General features: G+C 39.0%; 2 protein-coding genes across 2 annotated transcripts; one reads left to right on the forward strand and one right to left on the reverse strand.

The window, feature by feature from the left end:
* The first annotated feature begins 2,671 nt into the window (after positions 1–2,671).
* On the forward strand, positions 2,672–4,778 carry LOC104435673 (phytoene synthase 2, chloroplastic). The gene is made up of 6 exons (XM_010048382.2): positions 2,672–2,999; positions 3,137–3,187; positions 3,478–3,650; positions 3,856–4,091; positions 4,197–4,389; positions 4,626–4,778. Exons 1-6 carry the CDS (start codon positions 2,672–2,674, stop codon positions 4,776–4,778), a joined length of 1,134 nt encoding a protein of 377 aa, XP_010046684.2.
* Positions 4,779–13,248: 8,470 nt separating this feature from the next.
* On the reverse strand, positions 13,249–20,318 carry LOC104433787 (serine/threonine-protein phosphatase PP2A-2 catalytic subunit). Its single transcript, XM_039306483.1, has 11 exons — positions 19,988–20,318; positions 18,298–18,354; positions 17,473–17,556; positions 16,920–16,991; positions 16,170–16,241; positions 15,856–15,896; positions 14,956–15,022; positions 14,632–14,823; positions 14,389–14,478; positions 14,200–14,307; positions 13,249–14,114 (listed from the first exon to the last, which is right to left on the reverse strand). The coding sequence occupies exons 1-11, from the start codon at positions 20,078–20,080 to the stop codon at positions 14,049–14,051; spliced, it is 942 nt and encodes a 313-aa protein (XP_039162417.1). The 5' UTR covers positions 20,081–20,318; the 3' UTR covers positions 13,249–14,048.
* Positions 20,319–23,816: the final 3,498 nt, after the last annotated feature.

Consider the following 23,816-nt stretch of genomic DNA (forward strand, 5'->3'; position numbering starts at 1 on the left):
GCTCATTGTCTAAGTAATGTGATGCGGCTAGATCATTTTGTTTTTTGAGTTGATTTTTGATCTAATGATCACAAGCACTCAACTCAATTCTCATTTGTAAGTCAGCAAAACAAAAATAAATAAATAAATAAATAAATAAAAGCAGGATTTGAACCTAAAAGATGAATAAAGAAAGAAAGATCGAGCTAGAGAAACTCCGCGATTAGTAGCAAATGAAGTGCGACAACAGGGTAGGGAGCAAACTTGTTCGAAGCACTTGAAAACAAGAATGGCCGGCGTCGAGCCCGCCTTTTCCTCATCATCGGCAATGTTCTGCTCTCGCGAATCCAAGTGCTTCTCCCGATGCTCGAATCCAGAGCCTATCCGCCTAGTCAGTCCCGACTAGGACCATGGTGAGTCTGTTCACGTGTGAACAGGATAGTGCCAAAGAAAACATCGCCGTTGGCCCATTGCTAGTGAAGTCAGGACAGGACACTTTACAACGTACTTCTTGAAGAAGAGAGGACAGGAGGTTACAAGCTTCCGGAAAGTCGTTTTCTCTTCGATTCGGGGTAAGACAAACTTACCATTTTAGGCACCTAGCCCGCTGGATGCTGGATGCCAGTTCCTACTATAACCCAAAAGCATATTCCATAAGGAGTAATGGTCTGTAAGTTGGATTCGTTACAAATTCAGAACTCACCCATCATCATTTTCCCCATAATTTTTAAAGTTTTCTTTATTTATTTCACAAAAGATTGGGACATAGAATAAATCGGCAAAAGAACGCTTTCTTGAGTGCCACTCGGCCAAAGTCCGACCAAAACGTCAACGTGGCATTTTTCCGACGAAGTGCGCCCAAAACGACGTCGTTTTGCACGCCGACGTAGCTAAAACGGCGTCGTTTTCCCCAAATGTGACGAGGCTCACGAGCCCTCGCCACTGGTCGGCCGGGGGTCGCCGGCCCGGCTGGGGCTCGGCAACCCCGGCGACCCTCCCCGCCATCACCTGGCCCTTCCGTGGCGGCGGCGCAGTGGCCGAGGCTAATCCCCGGCCGCCTCCCCCTTTCCCTTTTTTTTTAATTTTTAATTTTAAATTATTAATTTTTTAATATTTCAAATGAATTTAATTTTAAAATTATTAATTTAAAATATTTTAACTAAATTTAATTTTAAAATTATTATTTTTAAATATTTTAAATAAATTTAATTTAATTTTATTTTATTTTATTTTATTTTTTTTTGCCACGTTAGCCCAAAACGACCCGTTTGGGCGCGTCAACGTGCAAACGGCGTCGTTTTGGGCACGCTTTGCCGGAAAAACGCCACGTTGGCGTTTTGGTCGGATTGGCACTCAATTGATCTTTTTACTCCGATTTTGACACTTTAAAGTGTACCTTTCGTAAGTTATGGCATTTAAGTGTCATTTTGGCTAAAGTTAAGGCACTCTAGGGGTCTGCGCGTCAGAATAAATCTATTCCCGAAAACCGCCCCCTTCTCAGACCTAATTCTTTTCCAATGGATACGTACGAGCAAAAGAAAACAAAAGGAATTCGTGCGGAACCCATCTCGACCGCTTTTGGCCATAAGGGGACAATGGGATACTTTCAATTCGAGCGAGCTCAAATCTAAGGGACTGTCCTGTCCTGTACCCTTGTGTTCCCTAATAGTTTGTGTCCACTTGGAACTACGAGCCAACTCACGAGACTACAAAGCTGATGCATAAAATGATGAAACAGATGAGTTCAAGCTTAAACAAAGATGACTGAGGGTATCTTCCCGGAGAGATATTCTCATTGGTGCAGCGAGAAGAGGACAGAACTTGGAACTATGCTGCCACGTGGAAATGCTCCTCCTATACCAGACAAATCCGCATCTCAGAGAACAAGATTACACCACTAAAACTTCGGTTGAAAAGAATAATTCGGAGGGAAGCATTTCCAGGTTCTTGGTATGCCTTCGTCGGAAAATATTTACTGTGGCCAAGGCCAATTACAGTGCATGATGAATACTCGAACCCGGGCTTTCTTTATTTCAGGTCCAGTGTGGCTGTTGTTGTTTTTTCATAAAATATATGGCTCCATTGTATTATCATCCTAGAACCGAGTTTCGACAACATTCACTCTTAATTAGTTAATGTGATTCATTTTTCTGTTTCTGTTATTTCCTTTATGAAAGGACTTTATGGCTTTATTCTAGATAGACAGTAACAGGCCAAAGTTAAAAGGTAATCACTGCTCGTGAGAGCATCAAGATCAAATTGACTGTTTCCCTATATTCTTAAGTTTGTGGATGCCCAAGAGTTTCATCTCCAAGTTGGTGTAGTTATCAATGGTACAAGTCACTCCATTTTGTCGGGAACTGAAGAACCAAGTCCAGGAGTTGCTCTTGTTTATCGAAAGGAACAATGATTAGCCTCTGAAAGATAAAACAACTGCTAGATATATTGATATTGTCCCTCTTCCGGTGTCCCACCGAATTGGTTTTTATTAAGATTGCCATATAAATGAGTATCAACCATCATCATAACTTCATTTGCGCTCTCGAGAGAGAAACGTTGGGAAGGAGGGGTTTATAAGGATAAGGATATGCTCATGCTTGTGCTCTCTGCATGTTTTTAATTTAGGCTACTTGAATCAGGCTGTTTTCTTGAGGCAGCAACTTTCCTTTACTTATTCGAGAGTTTGAGCCAAATGTGTTCGACATGTTCTCCAATACCAAAACCCTTCCATACCGTGATTATCGGCAGGCCATGGACCCAGAAATCCGGGGCTTTAGTAAGAGCCCAAGTGCCAGTCGCTCCTAAGAGTTCTGGCCTTCACACTTTTCCTGAGTTGTCAAAGCAAGTGATTTCTCTCACTGATCTGCAGTTGGTGGAGATTGTCGAAAAGCAATCTCGAACCAGCAGCCCTTTCCCAGAGAGTGAGCACCGGAAGCTGCAGTTTCACCCCCCTTTTCTTGATGAGGCCTACGAAAGGTGTCGGAAGCTTTGCGCTGAATATGCTAAAACATTTTATTTAGGTGACTATCTCTACATCTTTCAGACGGACATTGTTTTTTCAACAGATGACATTTGATCCTAATGTCATAGACCGTTTTCTTTGTATAAATTATGACAGGAGTGGCGGTTGATTTTTCTTGAATGTCCCTTGATGCAGGAACTTTATTAATGACAGAGGAAAGGCAGAAGGCCATATGGGCAATATACGGTAGGGATGAATAATTAACAAGAAGTCATGTCTCATTATGCATCTAGAATTAATATGTTCATGAAAATTTTATCGATCCATGCGACTGTGAGTGTGCTTTGTAGAATAGCTAGACCTAGACACCAAAGTCATTTACTTGAATTTAAGAGTCATCTGAACACTGAACTTTCTGATGTTCTCAGCCAAGAACGATCCAAAAAAATAGGTTCCCTCTTTCTGAGGTTACAAAAGATCCTTCTGGGACATGTGATCATTCCTTTGTCACTGAGAAAGATTGTTTTTGCTTGCAGTGTGGTGCAGAAGAACAGACGAATTGGTCGATGGTCCCAATGCCACCTACATGAGCTCCACCGTTCTTGATCGGTGGGAAGAGCGACTCCAGGACTTATTTGACGGACACCCTTATGACATGCTCGATGCTGCTCTTGCAGACACTGTATTCAAATTCCCCTTGGACATTACGGTAAATGATTTTTCTGGACATTGCTTCAACAAATTATGTGTGGTTAGCAAACGAATCATTCCATTGTCAAAGAGATCCATGCGTCACTAGGGCTTTAATGTCATGGTTAGATAAATAAAAATAGGAGGTCTATCAAAACTACTGGCATGAGACTTTTAGGGAATAACTTGAATTGATGCAAAATGTTGTACGTTGCTTTTGGCAGCCCTTTAGGGACATGATTGAGGGGATGAGAATGGACACAAGAAAATGCCGCTACGAGAACTTTCAGGAGCTTTATCTCTATTGCTATTATGTCGCTGGAACGGTTGGCCTAATGAGTGTTCCGGTGATGGGAATCACAGTGGATTCTTCCATTTCAAATCAAAGCATATACAACGCAGCTCTATATTTGGGTATCGGAAATCAACTTACCAACATTCTCCGGGATGTTGGGGAGGAGTAAGTGTTGCACCACTCGGGTTATATAATCTATTTCGCTTGCCTAGTTTGTATTTTCCTCATCGATGAAACTTGCTCATATCCATATGCTTTTATCTGTTTCAGTGCTCTGAGGGGCAGGGTTTACCTTCCTCAAGATGAGCTTGCACAGTTCGGGTTAACCGACGAGGATGTTTTCTCAAGAAAGGTGACAGATCGTTGGAGGGAGTTCATGAAACAGCAGATCACCAGGGCAAGATTTTATTTCAACATGGCCGAGGAAGGAGTTTCGCATCTCAACAAGGCCAGCAGGTGGCCGGTAAGTAATTTTCAGGATATACTGGTATAGCAAGAGGGAACAGGATTCCGATAACGGTAACACGATAATAGAGGCAATTCATGCATTGATCATGAGAAACACAATTTGTAATTCCGACTTCACTACCATAGACATCAAAGCAATCAAACTAATTAATAACGAATGCAAACAGATGGTAATTTACAATGTTTCAAAGTTGTGTGAACTGAGGCATAGAGTGATGGGCCAATTTGCAGGTGTGGTCATCATTAATGATATACCGCAAGATCTTGGATGAGATTGAGGAGAATGATTATGACAACTTGACAAAGAGAGCTTATGTTGGGAGGACTAAGAAGCTTCTCACTTTGCCTCTGGCATACAGTAGAGCAACTTCAGTGCCTACCTAGTGTACACGTATTATCTATGCAAATTATGGGTGGCTTTCTTTCCGATTACAGTAATGTCGATAGTTCAACATGAGCCCTTCAAAAATCTGATGAAGGTTTTTGTGTATAATTATGTTGGCTGGGTCCACCTTCATGTGGGGCCCAGCCAGCATTAAATAAAAAAAATAAAAAAGAAAAGAACAAAAAGAAGTGGAGTGGTTGTGTGTGGGTGTGCGCCCGAAAAGTGAAGAGAGGAGAGAGAAAACAAAAACTTCATAAGGGAGAAGAAAAGAAAGGAAGAGGGCTGCAACTTTGCGGCTCCGGTTCGAATGCCAAATATTGTCAAAATCGGCTCAAATTTTAGTATGTTGTTCATGAAACTGAAGGCTACAAGTTGATGGTTTTTGTTCGTCGAGAACCGTCTCCAAATTCTCCAATTGCGGTTAAGGTTTTCTTGCTTCAAATTTATCTATTTACCTATGTGGTGAGAAAAAGATGATTGTAATGTTGATGTTGAGCATATAGTGTGTGACTAGAGAAGAATACTTTATGTATCCTACTATTCTTGGTGATCAGTGGATGTTTTTGGGCGGTCCGTGGTTTTTCCCGCATCAGGTTTTCCACGTTAAATCATTAGTGTCGTTATTTGTTTTGTCTACTTATTATTTCGGCATTATATTTGCATATTGTAAGGCTATACATTGCTGGTTGTTGCTGGGGTGAAGAGATTTCAAGTTGATTTAGTATCGGGGGAGAAATTGATCCTGGATTGCGTTTGGCCGTGGTGAATTGTGTCCCCAAATTCTCCCCAACAAAGTGGTATCAGAGCTAAGGTTGAAATTCTAGTGTTAAATGGAAGAAACTAGCAGTACTATGTTTAAGTTAAATGCCTCGAATTATTCTATTTGGAAGCCTCGGATGGAAGATGTGTTATATTGCAAAAACTTATTTGATCCTAGTGAGGGTGATGAAGCCAAATGAGATAAGGAAGACAAAGAATGGGAGAGAATGAATCGAAAAACGGTTGGGTTTATCCGACAATGGATTGATGATAGTGTGTTTCATCATGTTACTCAAATAAAGAAAGCTGACACTTTATGGATGAAATTACAAGATCTTTATGAGAGAAAAACTCCACAAAATAAAGTTTTTCTAGTTAAGTGACTTGTGAATTTAAGATACAAGGAAGGAAGTAATATGGCGGAATACTTAAGTGAATTTCAAGATGTTGTAAATCAATTGACAAATCTTGAGAATGATCTTGGTGATAAATTGCAAGCAATGTATTACTTGGTACAATTCCTGATAGTTGGGACACATTGGTTGTGGCATTAAATAACTCGGCTCATTTTGATGTGCTTTCTATGAGCATGGTTAAAGAAAGTTTGTTCAATGAAGAAACAAGAAGAAAAGGCTTGAATTATGCTTCTACATTGGATGCTCTTGTCATAGAAAATAGGGTGAGAAGTCAATCAAGAAGGTTTCAAAGAAATGATACTCGAGGCAAGTCAAGAGGAAGGTCGAAATCAAGACCGAGGAGAAGTGTGAAGTGTTATAATTGTGGCAAAATGTGACATTATTCAAAAGAGTATTGGTTGCTAAAGAGAGATAGATCCCATGATAGAAATGGAGATAGAAATGGCAATTGAAAGAAAGAAGAGAAATAAGCTACAACGGTAGTTGCATCTGATGGCAATATTGTATTTGTATGTGATGACGGATGTGTGAATCTTACATGCCAAGACTCTACGGGGGTTATTGATTCCGCAACCTCCTTTCATGTCACCTCATGGCGTGATTATTTTGCTTCTTATCGCAGCGGCGATTTTGATTGTATTAGGATGGGAAATAGTGATGTTTTCAAGGTTATTGGCATGGGAGATGTTTATTTGAAAATTGATGTCGGATGTAATTTGCTTTTGAAAAATGTGAGACATGTTCATGATATTCGACTTCATTTGATCTCTACGGGTGCCTTAAATGATGATGGTTATTGTAATTCTTTCTTTGATGGTAAATGGAAGTTGACTAAAGGTTCCATGATAGTGACAAAAGGTAAGAAGACATACTCTCTCTACACCATGCAAGCTAACTTGATTAAAGAAAAGGTAAATGCAGTGGAGGATTTCTCGGTTGATTTATGGCATATGAGACTGGGTCATCTTAGCAAGAAATGACTTGAAACTTTTGCTAGAAAGAACCTTTTACCTTTGAAGGAGAAAAATCTAAAGGAATGCACTCATTATCTTACATGTAAGCAACATAAATTCTAATTTCATAGTTTCTCTCCACACACGAAACCAAATGTACTTGATTTAGTTCACACTGATGTTTGTTGCATGAATGCTAGAACTCTTGGAAGTGCATTATACTTTGTGACATTTATTGATTACTGTTCTAGAAAAGTGTGGGCTATTGTTTTGAAATCTAAAGATTAGGTACTTTCGACTTTCAAACAATTTCATGTCAATGTGAAAAGAGAAATCAGGAAGAAGCTAAAATGTGTTCGAGCTGATAACAGTGGTGAATATAGAGGCCCATTTGAACACTATTGCAGGGATTATGGTATCAAGCTTGAAAAGATTATTCCAAAAACATCACAGCATAATAGGGTAGCAGAGAGAAAGAAACCGGGCAATTAATGATCGAATTCGGTGTATGCTTTCTCATGCGAAGTTGCTTAAGTCATTTTGGGGGTGAAGCGATGAAAACAGTAGTAAACTTGATAAATCTATCTCCATCGGTTCCTCTTAAGGGGGATGTTCCGCAAAGAGTTTGGAGTGGCAAAGATATTTCCTACAACCATCTAAAAGTGTTCAGTAATCGGGCATTTGTGCATGTTCCAAGAGATGAAATATTCAAACTTGATGACAAATCTAAATAGTGTATCTTCTTAGGTTATGGACATGAAGAGTTTGGCTACAGGTTATAGGATCTAATTGCAAAGAAAGTCATTAGAAGCCGAGATGTAGTGTTTTGTGAGTATCAAACTATTGAAGACATTGGCAAGGCGGAGAGACCAAAGAATATAGCTCAACGTTTAGTTAGTTTCAGCCCAAATCCTTCTAATATTAATAGAAATCATGGGGGAGAAGTAGGGGTGAGCAGCGGTCTAGGGTCGACCTTGGACCGACCCTGGACCGGCCCAACCCTACCGGTCCTGGTCCGGTTCCCAAGGGGACTAGGTCGGTCCTTGGTCCTGAAATTCTAGGACCAACACTGTGCGGGTTGGTCCTTGATCCTAAGAGTTTTGGGTCGGTCCAACCCTAGATCAATCTTGTATATTATATTATATTATTTATAATTCTTTTATATATTCAAACCTAAGTAAAATGTCTATTATATTATATTATAGTGAGATGTTCTATCAATAACACCAATAGTAATTTCAATTTAAAACTTTTGTTGAGTATTAATTATGTGTCGTTTGTTTTGTTTTTAGGTGTTTAGAAGTTCAAGTGAATTAACAAGATATGAAGTTGTATATTCATGGTTTATATTAAGTATTTTGAACTTTTTATGGTTTAATTGTATTTTACTAATGAATTTCAGCTGCACTTTGCTTTTCAATTTGTGTCAAATGATAGAAGTTTTTTAAGAGTAGAGTAGTACTGCAGTTGCTACGGTGATTTGCTAGTCAAGTGGTCTGAAGCTCATTTTTTGGTTGAGTGGACTCTACGTGATCAAATGTTAGTCAAGTGGTGCGAAGTTAATTTTTTGGTTGAGTGGACTCTACATGATCAAATGCAGGAAAACGTTTTTGCATATGATGTTATGAATATTAAAAATAGATGATTACAAGAACTTTTCATCTTGTCCCATATTTCGATGAGTGGTTGGTAGGTACGAAATTTATATTATTGTGTCGTCTTAAATTTGCTAAATATGTATTGGTATTTATAGTTTAGTTGCATAATGCCGCATTGTCAATGGATGTGTAATTTGAATTTGTAGGTTTGCTTTTTTAGAGAGTATAAAAAATAAGACAAAAAAAATTATCGATCAGTCCCGGGTTGACCCTGGAACCGGACCGAACCCATTGGATCGGTTTGGTCCTTGGTCCCAAGCTCAATAGGGTCGGTCCTCGGTCCTAAAAATTGATAACCGACACTGTACGGGTTGGTCTTAGGGTTAGGGGGTGGCCCGGACCAACCCGGACCATGCTCACCCTTAGGGAGAAGTGCATGGAAATTATGAAGATAGTGAATCCTCACATAATGTTGATTCTTCAGCTGAGATAGGTGAAATAACTAAGTAAGAGCAATCTATCCTACCTTAAGTTAGAAGATCTAAAAGAAAGCATAGGCCTTCTCAAAAATATTTGCCGCATGAGTATGTGTTACTCACTAATGCAGGGGAGCCAGAAACTTATGAAGAGGCTATATCATGTGAACGAAAGAATGAGTAGCATGAAACTATGCAAGAGGAGCTTAAATCTTTGCATAAGAACTACACATTTGAATTGGTGAAGTTACCTAAGGGTAAGAGAACACTCACAAATAAGTGGGTGTACAAGTTGAAGACAGAACAAAATAGTTTGTAACCACGATACAAGGCTAGACTTGTTGTGAAGGGCTTTCGTCAAAAGAAGGGTATAGATTTTGAAGAGATTTTTTCACCAGTTATAAAGATGTCTTCTATTCGAGTTATTCTTGGGTTGGCCGCCAGTTTGAATTTAGAAATTGAACAACTTGATGTAAAGACGGCTTTTCTTTATGGAGATGTAGAAGAAGAGATATATTTTGAAGTTGAAGGCAATGAGCACCTTGTATGTAGAGCACCTTGTATGTAGATTAAGGAAAAGCTTATATGGTCTCAAGCAAGCGCCAAGGCAATAGTATATGAAGTTTAAATCATTCATAGAAGAACAAGGATATGGTAAGACAAACTCCGATTCTTATGTCTTTATGAAAAGATTATCAGATAATGATTTTCGTATTATTCTACTTTATGTGGATGATATGTTGATTGTTGGACACGATGCCAAAAAAATCAAGAGCTTGAAAAATGAGTTGAGTAAAGTTTTTGCAATGAAAGACCTAGGTTCGACTAAGCAATTTTTAGGCATGAGAATTACTCGTGATAGGAAGAATAAGAAATTGTGATTATCTCAAGAGAAGTATATTGAGAAGGTGCTTGAAAGATTCAACATGAGCACATGTAAACCGGTGAGTTCTCCATTTGCAGGCCATTTCAAGTTAAGTAGTAATGAGTGTCCTTCAAGTGAGAAAGAGAAGGTTGAGATGATGAAAATTCCTTATGCATCGGCCATGGGTAGTTTGATATACGCCATGGTTTGTACAAGACCCAATATTGCTCATGCAGTTGTTATTGTGAGTAAATTTCTCTCTAATCCAGGTAAGGAGCATTGGATCGCTGTTAAATGGATTCTGAGATATCTTAAAGGCACTTTTACACTTTACTTGTGTTATGGAAATGCAAAACTTGAGTTGAATGGCTACTCAAATGCGGACTATGCCGGTGATGTTGATTCTCAAAAATCCACATCAAATTATATAATAATCTTTGCAAAGGGAGCTGTTTCATGGCAATCAAGATTGCAAAAATGTACTGCTTTGTCTACAACTGAAGCAAAGTATATTACTATTACTAAAGGAGATAAAGAACTTTTGTTGATGCAAAAATTCTTACAAGAGTTGGGTTAAAGTAAAAGAAGTTTGTTCTATATTGCAATAGCATGAGTGCCATCCATCTTAGCAAGAATCCGGTGTTGCTTTCAAGATCAAGCATGTTGATGTAAAGTACCGTTGGATCCGAGAAAAGCTAGAAGAGAACTCTTCTTACTTGAGAAAGTTCATACCGATAGCAATAGGTCCGACATGATGACCAAGACCTTACCCATGGTGAAGCTTAACGCTTGTAGAAGAAAAGCAGGCATGACGAACCTTCCCACATGAGGTGGAGGGAGAGATTTGTTGGCTAGGTCCACTTTCATTGGGGCCCAGCCAATATTAAATAAAAATAAAAAATAAAAAAATAAAAAGAAAAGAAAATAACAAAAAGAAGTGGAGTGGTCGTGTGGGTGTGCGCCCAAAAAGTAAAGAGAGGAGAGAGAAAACAAAAATTGCATAAGCGAGGGAGAAGAAAAGAAATGAATAGGGATGCAACTTTGCGGCTTCAATTCGAAAGCTAAATATTGTCGGAATCGGCTCAAATTTCAATATATTGTTCGTGAGACCGAGGGCTACAAGTTGATGGTTTTTGTTCATCGAGAACCGTCTCCGAATTCTCCAGTTGCGGTTAAGGTTTTCTTGCTTCAAATTTGTTTATCTATCTATGTGGTGAAAAAAAAAATGATTGTAATGTTGATGTTGAGCCTCTAATGTGTGACTAGAAAATAATACTTTGTGTATCCTGCTATTCTTGGTGATTAATGAATGTTTTTGGGCGGTCCGTGTTTTTTTTTTTTTTTTGATACCGAGGGAACCCCGTACAGCCGGTAACCGGCGAGTAAACCCTGGAACAACACTAGCAGAGGATCCACCACCCCGACGTCACGCTTAAGATCCCGTGCGGCCAGCGGGATTCGACCCCCTCCACTTTCGTTAGTTTCATTGGAGAGCCTTATCCAACTGGGCCACCGCGGTCCGTGGTTTTTCCCGCATCGGGTTTTCTACGTTAAATCCTTGGTGTCGTTATTTGCTTTGTCTACTTATCATTTCGGCATTATATTTAATGCATATTGTGAGGCTATACATTGCTGGTTGTTGCTGGGGTAGATTTCAAGTTGATTTAGTATCGGGGGAGAAATTGGTCCTTGGATTGCGTTTGGCCGTGGTGAATTGTGTTCCCGAGTTCTCCCTAATAAATTATTAAGGAGAAGTACAGCTCAAGTGCCAAAACTTGACACGGAAGGATACTTAAATGCCAAAAGTTATGAAAGTGATACTTAAGTGTCAAAATCGAAGCAAAATTGATCACTTAAGTGCCACTTCGGCGAAAATCCGGCAAAAATGCTAACGTCGTGATTTTCTGGCGAAGTAAGTGCAAAACGGCGTTATTTTACATAGTGACGTGGTTAGACAATACAAAAATAACATCGTTTTGGTGCTGATGTGGTAAAAAATAATATAAAATTAATTAAACTAAATTTAAAACTAAATTAAATTAAAACATTTTAAAATAAAATTTAATAAAAAATAGATAAAAGGGCAGCCAAGGCCTGGCGACCCAGTTGACCCTCTCCCCTCCGTCATCGGCCTTTCCCGGCGATAGTGGCGAGGGCTCGGCTCTTAGTCGCCCTTCCTTTTTTTTTTTAATATTTATTTATTTTTTTTATTATTTTTATTTTAATTTTTTTAAATAAATTTAGTTTTAAATTAAATTAAATTTATTTTGTATATTAATTTTTACCACGTCAACATCAAAACAATATCGTTTTGTACTTATTTTACCAAAAAACCGCCACATCAGCATTTTGATCGGATTTTTGCCGAAGTAATACTTTAAGTAATCAATTTTGCTCTGATTTTGGCACTTAAGTGTCACTTTTCTAACTTTTGACTTAAATGTCCTCCATGCCAAGTTTTGGCACTCCTTGTCTGGCACTCATAATTATTGATTTCAATTCCAAGTAGTATACAGCAGAAGCTCTCCACAAACTACATCAAAGCTTGCATAAATTCTTGTAGTTACAGTGAGACGTTGATCGACAGCCTTATTGTGAGAGCTTATACACATGAAATAAAATGTTTTGGAAAAAAGTACAGTCCTCTTTGCTTTAAAGAAATGGCTTGCAGCTCCTCGTCTTACACTTTCTACAGTAGTGGGATCGAGTGGATATCAGCAGCCATCGGATAGTGGTATTCGCTGCTCGTTCAACTTCATTTTTAGGTAGCACATACATACAAGGAGACCCGTGAAGGACAGAATCAATCGAAACATGAAAGGAGACGATATCACCGATTGTAAAGTTGAATCGCACATCGAGGCCTGAAAAACCCACAGAGAATCGGTTTGGCCTTTGAGCTGTGGGTTCTAGAGTCATCATTCGAGGTTAAATTATTCGTAGAGTTCCCTTGGCTCGTTTAAGGGGGAAACTTCGAAAGTGAAAATTATATCTACACTGTCAAGTAAAAGACAAGTCTCTTGTGGCCACGTCTTTGCAATAAAATTTGGTCCCACTAAAATTTACCAGCATCTTCGATATGGAAGAGTGGCTTTGAAAATTTGCGTAAACTGGGCTCAGGGAAACGTACTCCAAACCCAGAAAATTCACGTCCAGTCCGCCAAAAAAGAGAGAAAAGCTCAGTAATTCAGAGATGCTCTAAGTGGTTACTTGTGAGATTGTCGATTCATTGGTCCTCCTGATCTTTCTATACCTACTCCCATCCCTCATGGTCCACAGATACGTGCAGGCGTGCTTACCGACAGACAATAGAATTGGAAAATGCAAACAGACCGCCAGCACAATAACAAGCACTCGAAGCTTAAACAGCTATACAAGATAAAATACGTGTGGACACGCTAATTCAATAATCTGTCAGCACTTGATTGCAATTAGAAAGGTGCTCGAGCATGCTGCAATTATATCCAGGAAAGAACGGGATGCAGCTAACTCGACTAATAGAACAAACCCTACTGAAACCTTGGTCCACTAAGATCGGCTCTTAACATTGCATCTCCCTCCATCCCAGTGAGTAGATGCAGCCCAGCATCGAATACAGGCCGTATGGCAGGCGTACTCTTCAGCATCTGATTTCACAGATATATTGCTCGTCACACAAGCCTCTGCAATTGATCTCATTACGCATTCATCTCTCGTTATGCAGAGTTAATCGAGCCCCCAGCACGATTCAGGCAATAGTTCAATAGAAGCATGCCTTCTTCAGTAAGAGGAGAGGAAAAAGAGATGCCATGCAGGGCAGGACCAGACGACTTTAATGGTGGGATATCGGAAAAGCGCCCATTATAAGAGAAGTCAAGTCATCCCTCTACAAGCTCCGACGTCCTCTAGTGATTACTTCTACAGAAAGATAAAAAGCGAAAAAGAAGAAAATTTTAATGAGAACTAGAAGAGAGAACTTAAGATGCCACATTGTTCCCTGGAAATGCTATATATGCCACTCATCGACAGCCTATGACGCACAATTCCCTCGCGGTAACTTGAGATCTAAAGGCACTGACACAAAATGTGAGCCCCTGCTGCACTCTTCACCAACCTCCATGATACATATATGTCATAGCACCGAAAGACAGTCAAGAACACCCAAGTATATGAAAGCCCAAGAGTGAAGACCACGATAAGCTTAGCTTCTCAATGCAAATATGTCACAGGAAGTAATCAGGTGTTCTACGGGTTACATCCGGCTCTCCCCTCCTGGGAGCAGGCTCAAACTGCAAAATCATAGATCAAGTCTTCAGGATATTAACCCAATAGAGAGAGAAGAAGAGGGCAGGTGTGGTATAGAGAGAGAGAGACCTGAATGAATGTGTGTGCTCTACAATCATCTACTTCGAGGATGGATGCCATGTTTCCACAACGATAACAATAGTTAGGCGCACTGAATATGGTGACCACTTTTTGTTCCTGTCAAGAGAACATGCTATCAATCACATAACCTCTCCATTCTACCCAAAAGCTGAGAATCACAAACTAGGTAAGACGTACATGGCTCCAGTTATATCCTTCCATAACCAACTGATGAGCTCTAGCAATGAGCTTCAAATTGTTGGAGTGATTAAATTGCTCAGATATATCCTGCCATGATAATCAGGGAGGCCACTCTTAGAAACCTTTAGCAAAATGAAAATAACAGGAAAGGCAGTTGAACTGGACATTGCAGAAAAATAAATACATGCCGACTAGGGCAAGAAAAAGCAAAAAGCTAATATTGCAAAAAACAACACAAACCTGGCCAAAGGTATATCCAGCTCCTCTGGGTGAGATACCCCAACCACAACGATCATCAGGGTCGGACCATAATAGATCGCACATGGGCCCCTCATGAGGAACTTCTTGCACACGATCAAAATTCCGAATGTTGTCAAGGGTTTCAATAGATGGTGACAATCCACCATGTAGGCAAAATATTTCCGACTCAACCTTCAACAAAGGAGAAGCAATAGCTCATAAGACCGTAGAAATTTCATTTTTATGCCATTGTATTAGTGGAGAGATGAAGGATCTTGTTCTACGAATTAACATCTTTTATTATAATTAAAGGATCAGACTGACCAGTGCTGTCAGCGGAAAATAGTCAAAGAGATCGGTAAAAATCTTCCAGACATTAGCATTGCCATATCTGCACGAAGAGAATGGAGTTCCTGTCACAAGCTCTTTGAGAGGAGACAGTCGATAAGAAAGTGCATGACTATAAGGCAGCAGCATGCAGTTTTCAGGTACATCACAGATGATGAATCTATGCATCTGTGCAACTTTTTTTTCAAAAAGGAAAAGAAACTAGCAATGTTTCTCATTAACTTTTAACTTGCCTCCACTAAAACAACCTGATTCAACACATGTTTGCAAGTTGCAACTAAGATTAGCTTTTTTAATGATAGTAATCGCCTTAAAAAACATTATACAATGCGCCAAAAAGGATCAGTATGAATTAAACTCTAATGCACAAATACATCAATAAACACAAGAAAATCTCCAGAAATACAGATCAGATGCTTAAATTCAAACGTAGAGGAGATATCAAAACCGAGTAGTAAAATCAATTAAGATATTACTGGTACCTTGTTCAACTTTCAACTAATACCAACATTGATTCAAGCTTCCTAGCACATCTGAGGACAGAATTGCGCTTTTCCATTTTACTCACTGCTATGGACTAAAGTTGAGAAAACAAAGAACATAAACAGAAACATCACTAGATCATAAAGTAGTACACCTTTTAAAGGGAAAAATTCACGGAACAATAGTTACCATCAGCCATAGTATCCAACTGAACCACAACAAGGCGAGCTAATTCTCATGAGGACAAAGCTTTCAATTGTTGTAAACTTCACCAAAGTGAATGCCGAAATTAAAAAAGGATTAAGGAAACCCTATACCGAGCACATCCAGAAGAACCACAAATAAAAGTTTAAACAGCAAGGGAACTCAAAAGAAGAACAAACAGTTACTCACTTTCGAAGGCATTCATCATAAAACCCATAAACTTGAGTGATCTGCAATGCAAAGTACAAGACATATATCAGAACCAGAAGCCTCGTACTTGATTCGAATGATATATATATATACACATATAACCATAAAAGGCATGACATAAAAATTTGGAAGCTGCTGAACGTGCAGCCATGAGAATGGAAGGAACAGAACAATAAAAGCATTAACATGTTGAATACAACCAAAAAATTGTCTGGAGTTACTGAGACAACAAATGAACATAGAAAACCCTAATGAAATTGAAATAACAATGAGCAGCAGTATACAGTTATTACCTGACGGCTTTCATGATTTCCTCTTAAAATGGTAATCCGCTGTGGATATCGCACTTTGAGAGCAACCAATAGCTGAATAAATAACCTCAACTTAGAATAACAAGAACAATCTTATCACTTGCAACACAACTTCAATGTCAACATCACAGATTGTCTAAATTTAAAGAGATCCAAACAATACTCCACCACAACAAACTTAGCTAACAGGGAGATTTTTTCTTACCCAGCATAATTTTCAATTATAGGAACACTCTTAACTTCCAAAGGTAACATTAAATATCTCCACCTAAAAACATACAAGCAAATGTCCCAACAATCATGGGGTTGCAGGATGGACAAAGGGCAATGAAATAAGCAATGCACCACTTAATATTTGGGTGTTTTTCCAACGACAAACCCTGTTGTATAATTCCCAGGCCATTCTTAATTTATTTTCCTTTAAGATGACATGTCCCGCCAAAAGCAGAAATTTGTTAACATCAACAGCAAGACACCAGATTACATTTATTAAGAAACTTAAATGCTGAAAAGGCAACATACAACGCGAGAAATGTCAAGTTCCACCAATGCATTTCAAGTATGCCATATACAGTACTCTTCATGTTGTTTTTACTCTCTAAAACAGATAGGATCCACTTAAAGAAGCAGAAACTATTCAAAAAGAGTAAGAAAAGTCAAACAAAATGATAAGTTTCAGCAGCACTCCACTAACTGAATAAGAAACTTGAACGAAGAAGTAAAAGTGCTTACTGTAACAGTTTCGACTGAATAATATCCACGATCAACATAATCTCCCATAAATAAGTAATTCGTATCTGGGCACTGCAAGAGTAGACAAATAGAGATGAAGGCTGCAGTTGCCTATCTTACATTAATCGAACGTGCCAACCATAAGTTTTCACTAAAGAAGCAGGAATAAAGCAAATATACATGGGTTTGGCAAAATGAGCCACCAAACATAGTGGACGTTTTCTCTAGTCAACATAAACACAGTGACAGAGGTACCTGGGTCATAATTTAGGTGGAAGCATTTGAAAGAATCAAAATCTCAAAACAAGGTCTATCAAAATCAGATACAAAATCAACACTTCATATAAGCATGCCACATATCAAAATACCCTCCAGTCAACAAGCCCGTGGATGTGGTCAATCAGCAGAATAGCAATAAGTGGTTACTCACATAGGTAAGTACAAGTAACGATTCACATCTCCACTTGTTTATGGAAAATAATTAAATTGACAAAATTGGAATAAGCAAAGCCAAACATATACAGCAGATAAGATCCACTAGGAAAGCATATACCTTTCCTCCAATGCGGAAAAGCTCTGCAAGATCATGAAATTGGCCATGAATATCACCACATATTGTGACAGGGCTTTTTACAGGCTGCAACACATGAAAAGAGAGAACACTTACACCAATTGCATCTTGAAAGATTAATGAGCCCATCAGATTGTGGCTGATATTCAGCCTTATAGTTAGGACATAGACAACTAGCGTTGGATGAAAAGAAAACTACGGAGTACCCAATTAAAGACCGAATCAAGCTACCTTTAATATTTTCAGCTATGTTAAGCTTCTTTCAACATGATTAGTAATAGGTTGGATACATGAAGAAGATAAACAAATTGGATGGTTGAAAATGAAGATGACCAAAATCGAATCAGTCAGCAAACAATTATTAGATATTAATATTAATGAGAATTCCCAATTCCCATATGCTATGCAGGAATTTCATATTCCCAATTTTAAAAGCAATGTAACAGCAAACACTTAACAAAAATTTCGAGTATCCCTACTCACTGCCAAGAATTAGAAATTGTCGGCAGCCCAATTAGGATTTTATGAAGAATAAGAGAGAATCCATCTTTTGGTTACCAGACAACCATCAACACTCAAAAGGTTTGCTTGGGTGACCCAAGTTAATGGAATTCACTCAACCTCAAGGGTTTGGTTTAAAAAATCAACACCCAGAAATTAAAATTGCAGTTCATGGAGAAGTTAAGTATATCAGGGGTAGAGCAAGGTTACAAGGTATTAGGTTGAATTCGATCATGAAAAAGTACACCCAAATCAAAGTGTTTTAACGACATTAAAAGCAAAACAATATCCATGTAGAAGGCACACCTGAACATTGCTCTCCTCCATCAATATTTCTTTAGCCTTCTCGCATAAAACCCTTACCTGTGTAACAACATGTCATCAATATTGGCCACTGTAGTTAGAGTAAAAGTATACTTGTGGCTACATTCCAACACAAATGAAGCATGATTCTGTATTGCAAACCACCGTCAGGTCAATCCTGCAGTGGAAGTGGTGTAAATAATCTACCTACAATTTCTAGAGAAAAGATCACCACCTAGCTCACCAGAAGAAAGCCAAAGCTAAATGAAGCTTATAATTTTGACAAGAGATGCTGTTTCTTGCTGAAAATCACTTACGCTGCATCCTTGCGCAAGAGGGAAAGCAGAACGTTACCCAGACCCACGGCAGTTTATCCTATCCAACTCCTCTATGTGAAATGGAGAACCTAGCTGAGCAACAACTTGAACCATCGATAACCCCATTGGACCACTGAGCAAGATAACAGCAGATTTTCCAAACCATTTGGTGGGTGATATAGACATCATACATATCAAACCAAGTACACTATGCAGTGAGTGCAATTACTTAACACATAGTTGCCAATGAGATAATTAGCATCCTTGCAACAACATTAGTGAGAAAAGGGCTTTTGAAACATGCATTAGACATCGATCATCAAGATCCTATTTTTGTGGCTTCATTCCCAAACTTTTCTCCTAGCCCATTCTTTCAGCTGGCATCATATTACTGCGTAACATATTATCGCAGGCAAAAACAATAAGACAGCCCATATTCAGCACTTGAATCTCAGAAAAGGAGCTTTTGGCAAGTAATTCCCAATAAACAAGTGAATAATAATACAAAGGTGGGGAGGAAAGAGGAAGATTTTATTTCATGTATGAAATCGGCAGATTAGCACAGTATAAGAATAAAGGTCCAATGGCGACAAAGTGGAAGCTGCCCCAAACATGAACTAAAATGAAGATTCTAGTAATTCTTAGGATGAGCAGATATATTTGAAAATGCACCTTGCCAACAGCCCACCAGAGAAACTGCGATCGCTAGTTGGGCAATAATAGTCAGACCAAAAGTCTCCTTAGACTAAACCACTCTACAGGGTATTGATTTAAAATCAACAAGCTGTCTTACACTCCCGGACCATTACCAGGTCAACAAAGTACAACAATCACACCAATAAAAGGAGAATAGCTCATGAAAAGGTCAAGGCCATGAATCTCCATTTCTTATCGACAGAAACGAACCTTGAGAAACGAGTTCCGAGCGAATCCTTAGTCCAATACCAGATAAGATTAGATGCCAAAAAGCAAATTTGGACCCAGTAGAAACCAGTTACCATTTTTACTATGCATACTAAATGGATCCACCTCGAGAAGGAAAACCCATCAGATCCGACCTCAAAAGGCAAAAATCCCCCCTAAATTCAGCCAATCTAGCGGATCAAATCCAATCGAAGCGAATCGATAAAGAAAAAAAAATTCCCAAAGGAGAAGCAAAAGAACGCCACAAATCGACCTTGATCCGCATAATCACCCAGGCACAATCACCAGCCCTCCCTCGAAAACAAATTGCCCGACACACACAAACGTCGACGGCAAAAAATGGCGAGAACACGAGAGCGCGCCGCGGGGCTGGCGTTCGGACGAAACAAGACGACGGCGCACGAGCTCGCGAAATGAGGGAGGGAGCGGAGGGAAGGGAAGGGAGAAGGCACCTCTTGCTCGGACAACGGTTTACACTGCATGAGCTGCGAAATCTCCTCATCGATGTTGCCATGCGAATTGGCAGGAACCGAATCCAAGCTCATCTTCTCCTTCTTCCTTCTTCTTCCTTCCTTCCAACCTCCAGCTCCCAACTTCCCACAGCCGCAGATCTACAGATCGCCACCCGCGAAACCTTCCCCCCGGGCCAAACCCTAATTCCGCCCCGCGAACCACCCCCGAAAAAAATTTCCGCCTCCTCCTTCTTCTTCTTCCTCCTCCTCCAAATCGCGGAGCGAACGAGAACACAGAAGAGAGAGAAAGAGAGACGGGGGGGAGGAGAGAGAAAGGGGAAGAAGAAATCAATGTTTCGAGAGCTCCTCTTGCTTCTTCTTTTTTTCTTTCTTTTTTCTTTTTTTTTTAAATTGCCATTCACATCTTTTCAGGAGAGAGAGAGAGAGCGAGATTTGAAGACGAAATAACAGAGTTTCCGGTGCTAATGATGAGAAATCGGTAACTTTTTTTCTCCTCGGTTTCGCTCGGAGCGTTCCGTCTGCAAGCAAGCGCGTGACGTGACGGTTCCGGCTGAAATGGTGGGGTCGGGGACGCGTGGCGGCCCTGGGTTGGCCAGTGCCCGGTTCGTTTCGCCCGCGCGCGTGCCCGGGCTGGCTGTGATCTGTCTGAGATTGTGGATGCGAATCGTTTTCCTCTCCGCAACAGAAATACGGTTACGTTTTGGGTCGGCTTGTTATGCGGAAAAATATTTCCCGACAAAACATCTTCTTCATTTTTCAACGCCTAGATGATTTAAGAACGGAAAGTACGTTCATAGTTACCCAAAAAAAGAAAAAAAAAAACCTGTTCTTGATTTTTTTTTTTTTTTAAAGTGACTACCTTTTTCTTACAAATATCAAAAATCATTTACTCTAAATCTTTCAAAAAACATATTTGAGTTCTAAAAATTATCAGATTGATACAATTTAAATATTACATTAACTCTATTAAAAAAATGCCGACATAACTTTTTTTTACATTTCTTCTTCCCTTCATTGCGATGACATGGCTAAAATGTGTAACATAATACTAAAACGATATCGTTTTAATATAACTCTAATTTTTAATATGAATTTTATTTGATTTAAATTAAAAAGATAAATTGAGGAAAGAAAAGGGAAGAAGGGTTGGACCAGGCGAAGAGGGCTTGTAGCCCTCGATGTCACTGCCCCATCATCACCGAGAAGGGCTAGTGAGGGTGGGGGTGGCTCGAGGGTTTGCTAGCCATTGGCCGAGGCACAAACCTTGCCAACCCTAGGCTAACCATCTAACCCCATTTTCGGCTCTTCTTGGCAATGATAAGCCAGCAGCAACAAGGGCCCAATAGGTCCTCATTGTTTTGCCTTGCTTTCCCTTTTTAATTTAGTTAATTTTTAATCTAATTTATATTATATTTAGATTAAAATATCATATTTAAACCAAAATGGCATCATTTATGTTTTAGCCACGTTAGCGACATGTAAGGACTGCCTCCATTATGTTGTTGCTATCAAATACCACTATTTTTTGTTTTGGATCTTCCAAATCATTCCCGTAAGAAAGAGAAAATAATAAAAGAAACCACGATGCCCAAGTTGGAATGAGTCAATGGGAAGAACTTAATAAACTAATTTGACAAGTTTTATAGCTTTTAATGCACTCTTCTCATTATTAATATAAAACTAGATATCAATACTTAAACTCAAACTTGAGCACAAAAACATCAACACTCGTTCATGGCCCTTGCTCGCACATGTATCCATTAAGGCAGGTTCCAAAACCATAAAAAGTGGGGCTTAGGACCACGGGTCTCATGCCTAAACCCCAATGCTCGAGTTTGAGTCCATTGAGGGCAAGCTCGAGATGCCAATGCCCATGCTTGAATCTTGTGCATTCAAACCAAATCTATCGAGGCCAAGGTGCATGTCTTTAGTGCCTAAGCACAAGACCTCGATGCCTGCACCCAAGTCCCTAATATCCGAGCTCGAGACTCTAGTGCCTATGCTTGAGCCCGACTCCATCAAGATCGAGCTCGAGACCTCGATGCCTTTGCTCGGGTACTCGACACCTGAGCTTGAGAACCTTGTGCCCGTGCTCATATCTCCTATGGTAAAGCTTGGGTCCATTGGGATCCTTGGAGCTTGAGCCCATATTTTCATTTACTTTTCAAATAAAGAAAAATATTTTTCAGATTCTTATTGAAAAATATTATCATTTTCTTAAAAGATTTTGTATTAATTAATAACGTTTTTCACAAAATAAATGGAGCATTCATTTTCTTATTAGCCCCATAGTTGAGTATTTCTTGAACTGAACTGTGTGGTCTAGCCTCCATCCCAGACTTTCAAAGTGCTTTCCTGTTAATCCACTTTTAATTTCGTAGATGTGGCTATTGAAATTGCATTTTCTTTTATTGTAAAAGCCATGATGGCAAGTTTCAAAATATAAAAAGATATTCAACTATTGAAAAAGAAAAACAAATGAAAATATAGACAATGGAGAAGCGGGAGGGAATGGACAATTATGGCATGTTTGGTAACATTTTTGTTTTAGGGAACAAATTTTGAACAAAAATTATTTTTTTGTTTATGTTCCATGAAACAATTTTTGAATATAAGAATGCGTTTGGTAACTGTAAAAAATTTATAAAGGTGAATTTGAGGGAAAAATTGGCTTTCCTTCAACTTGAAAACTTCTGCCCTCTCCGAGTCAAGCTACGAAGCTGGTGTCTTCTTGGCATTACAATCCTCAGGAATAGATCCACAGTAATTAAATGCTTCTCAAATCCACATGAGACACTATCTTCTTGGCTCCCCCAAGCCATGCAAGGTTAATCGCTGAGTATGGAGTTATCCTAGGGGACTCCAAATTTTTTTTAATAATTAATATTCAATGGAGCGGGTTCGGACCGGATGAACCCGATCCGACCTGCTAACCTAGCCCAAATGCGGATCCGAAAAGACTTTTTTTTTTTATTTTTACGGGAATAAAAACGCGTTTGATAACTTGTATAATTTTTAAATATTTTTATTATGTTTTTCTTTTCTTTTTTTAATTCTTTATTCATTTTAGCCGGTTGCCGGCCTCACCTTGCTTGGGTGAGCTTGAGCTCACCCAGATCTAGCGAGGCTGAGCTTGCTAGGCCATTGCCAAGTTGGGGTCACCCAGTGGTGGCATGCGCGAGATCGAGCCTTGCCAACGACGCTCGGGCGAGGTTGCTAACCAAAAGGAAGAAAGAATAAAAAGAAGTAACTCTCGAAATTGTTCCCAAGAACAAAAGTGTTACCAAATGCATTTTTGTTCTTTGTTTTGTTCCTCAGAATAAAAAAACAGAAATTTGTGTACTGGGGAACATAAAACAAAAATAAACAAACAGGCTCTTAGAGGGCGAGCCTAGATCCATTGACGGTGGTTACCACAGTTGTGCTTCCTATTTTAGAAATTTACGAGAGATGTTCTTTTTCTTATTTTCAATTTAAAACAATGTTAGAACAAAAAAAGAAGATTAAAATGATGGTTTTTTAAAAGCCAAACCAACTTAACTAAGTACCTGCATTGTAACATTTTTGTTCCTCCCGATTTTTGTTTTTTTGTTATCCAGAATAAAAAAAATAACAGAAATTCATTTGATAACGCAAATTTATTTTCTATTCCTCATAATAGATTAGTAGCTAGGGAATAGATTTGGAATAAAAATAAGAAACAAAAAAAAAGTAACTTAGAGTGCGCATGACAAAATTTATAAAACAAAAATTGATTTATGCCAATAAATTGATTTCTCAATTTCTATTTCATAAATTAATAAGTTAA

Source organism: Eucalyptus grandis, chromosome 2 (genome assembly GCF_016545825.1).
Source record: "Eucalyptus grandis isolate ANBG69807.140 chromosome 2, ASM1654582v1, whole genome shotgun sequence".
NCBI lineage: Eukaryota > Viridiplantae > Streptophyta > Magnoliopsida > Myrtales > Myrtaceae > Eucalyptus > Eucalyptus grandis.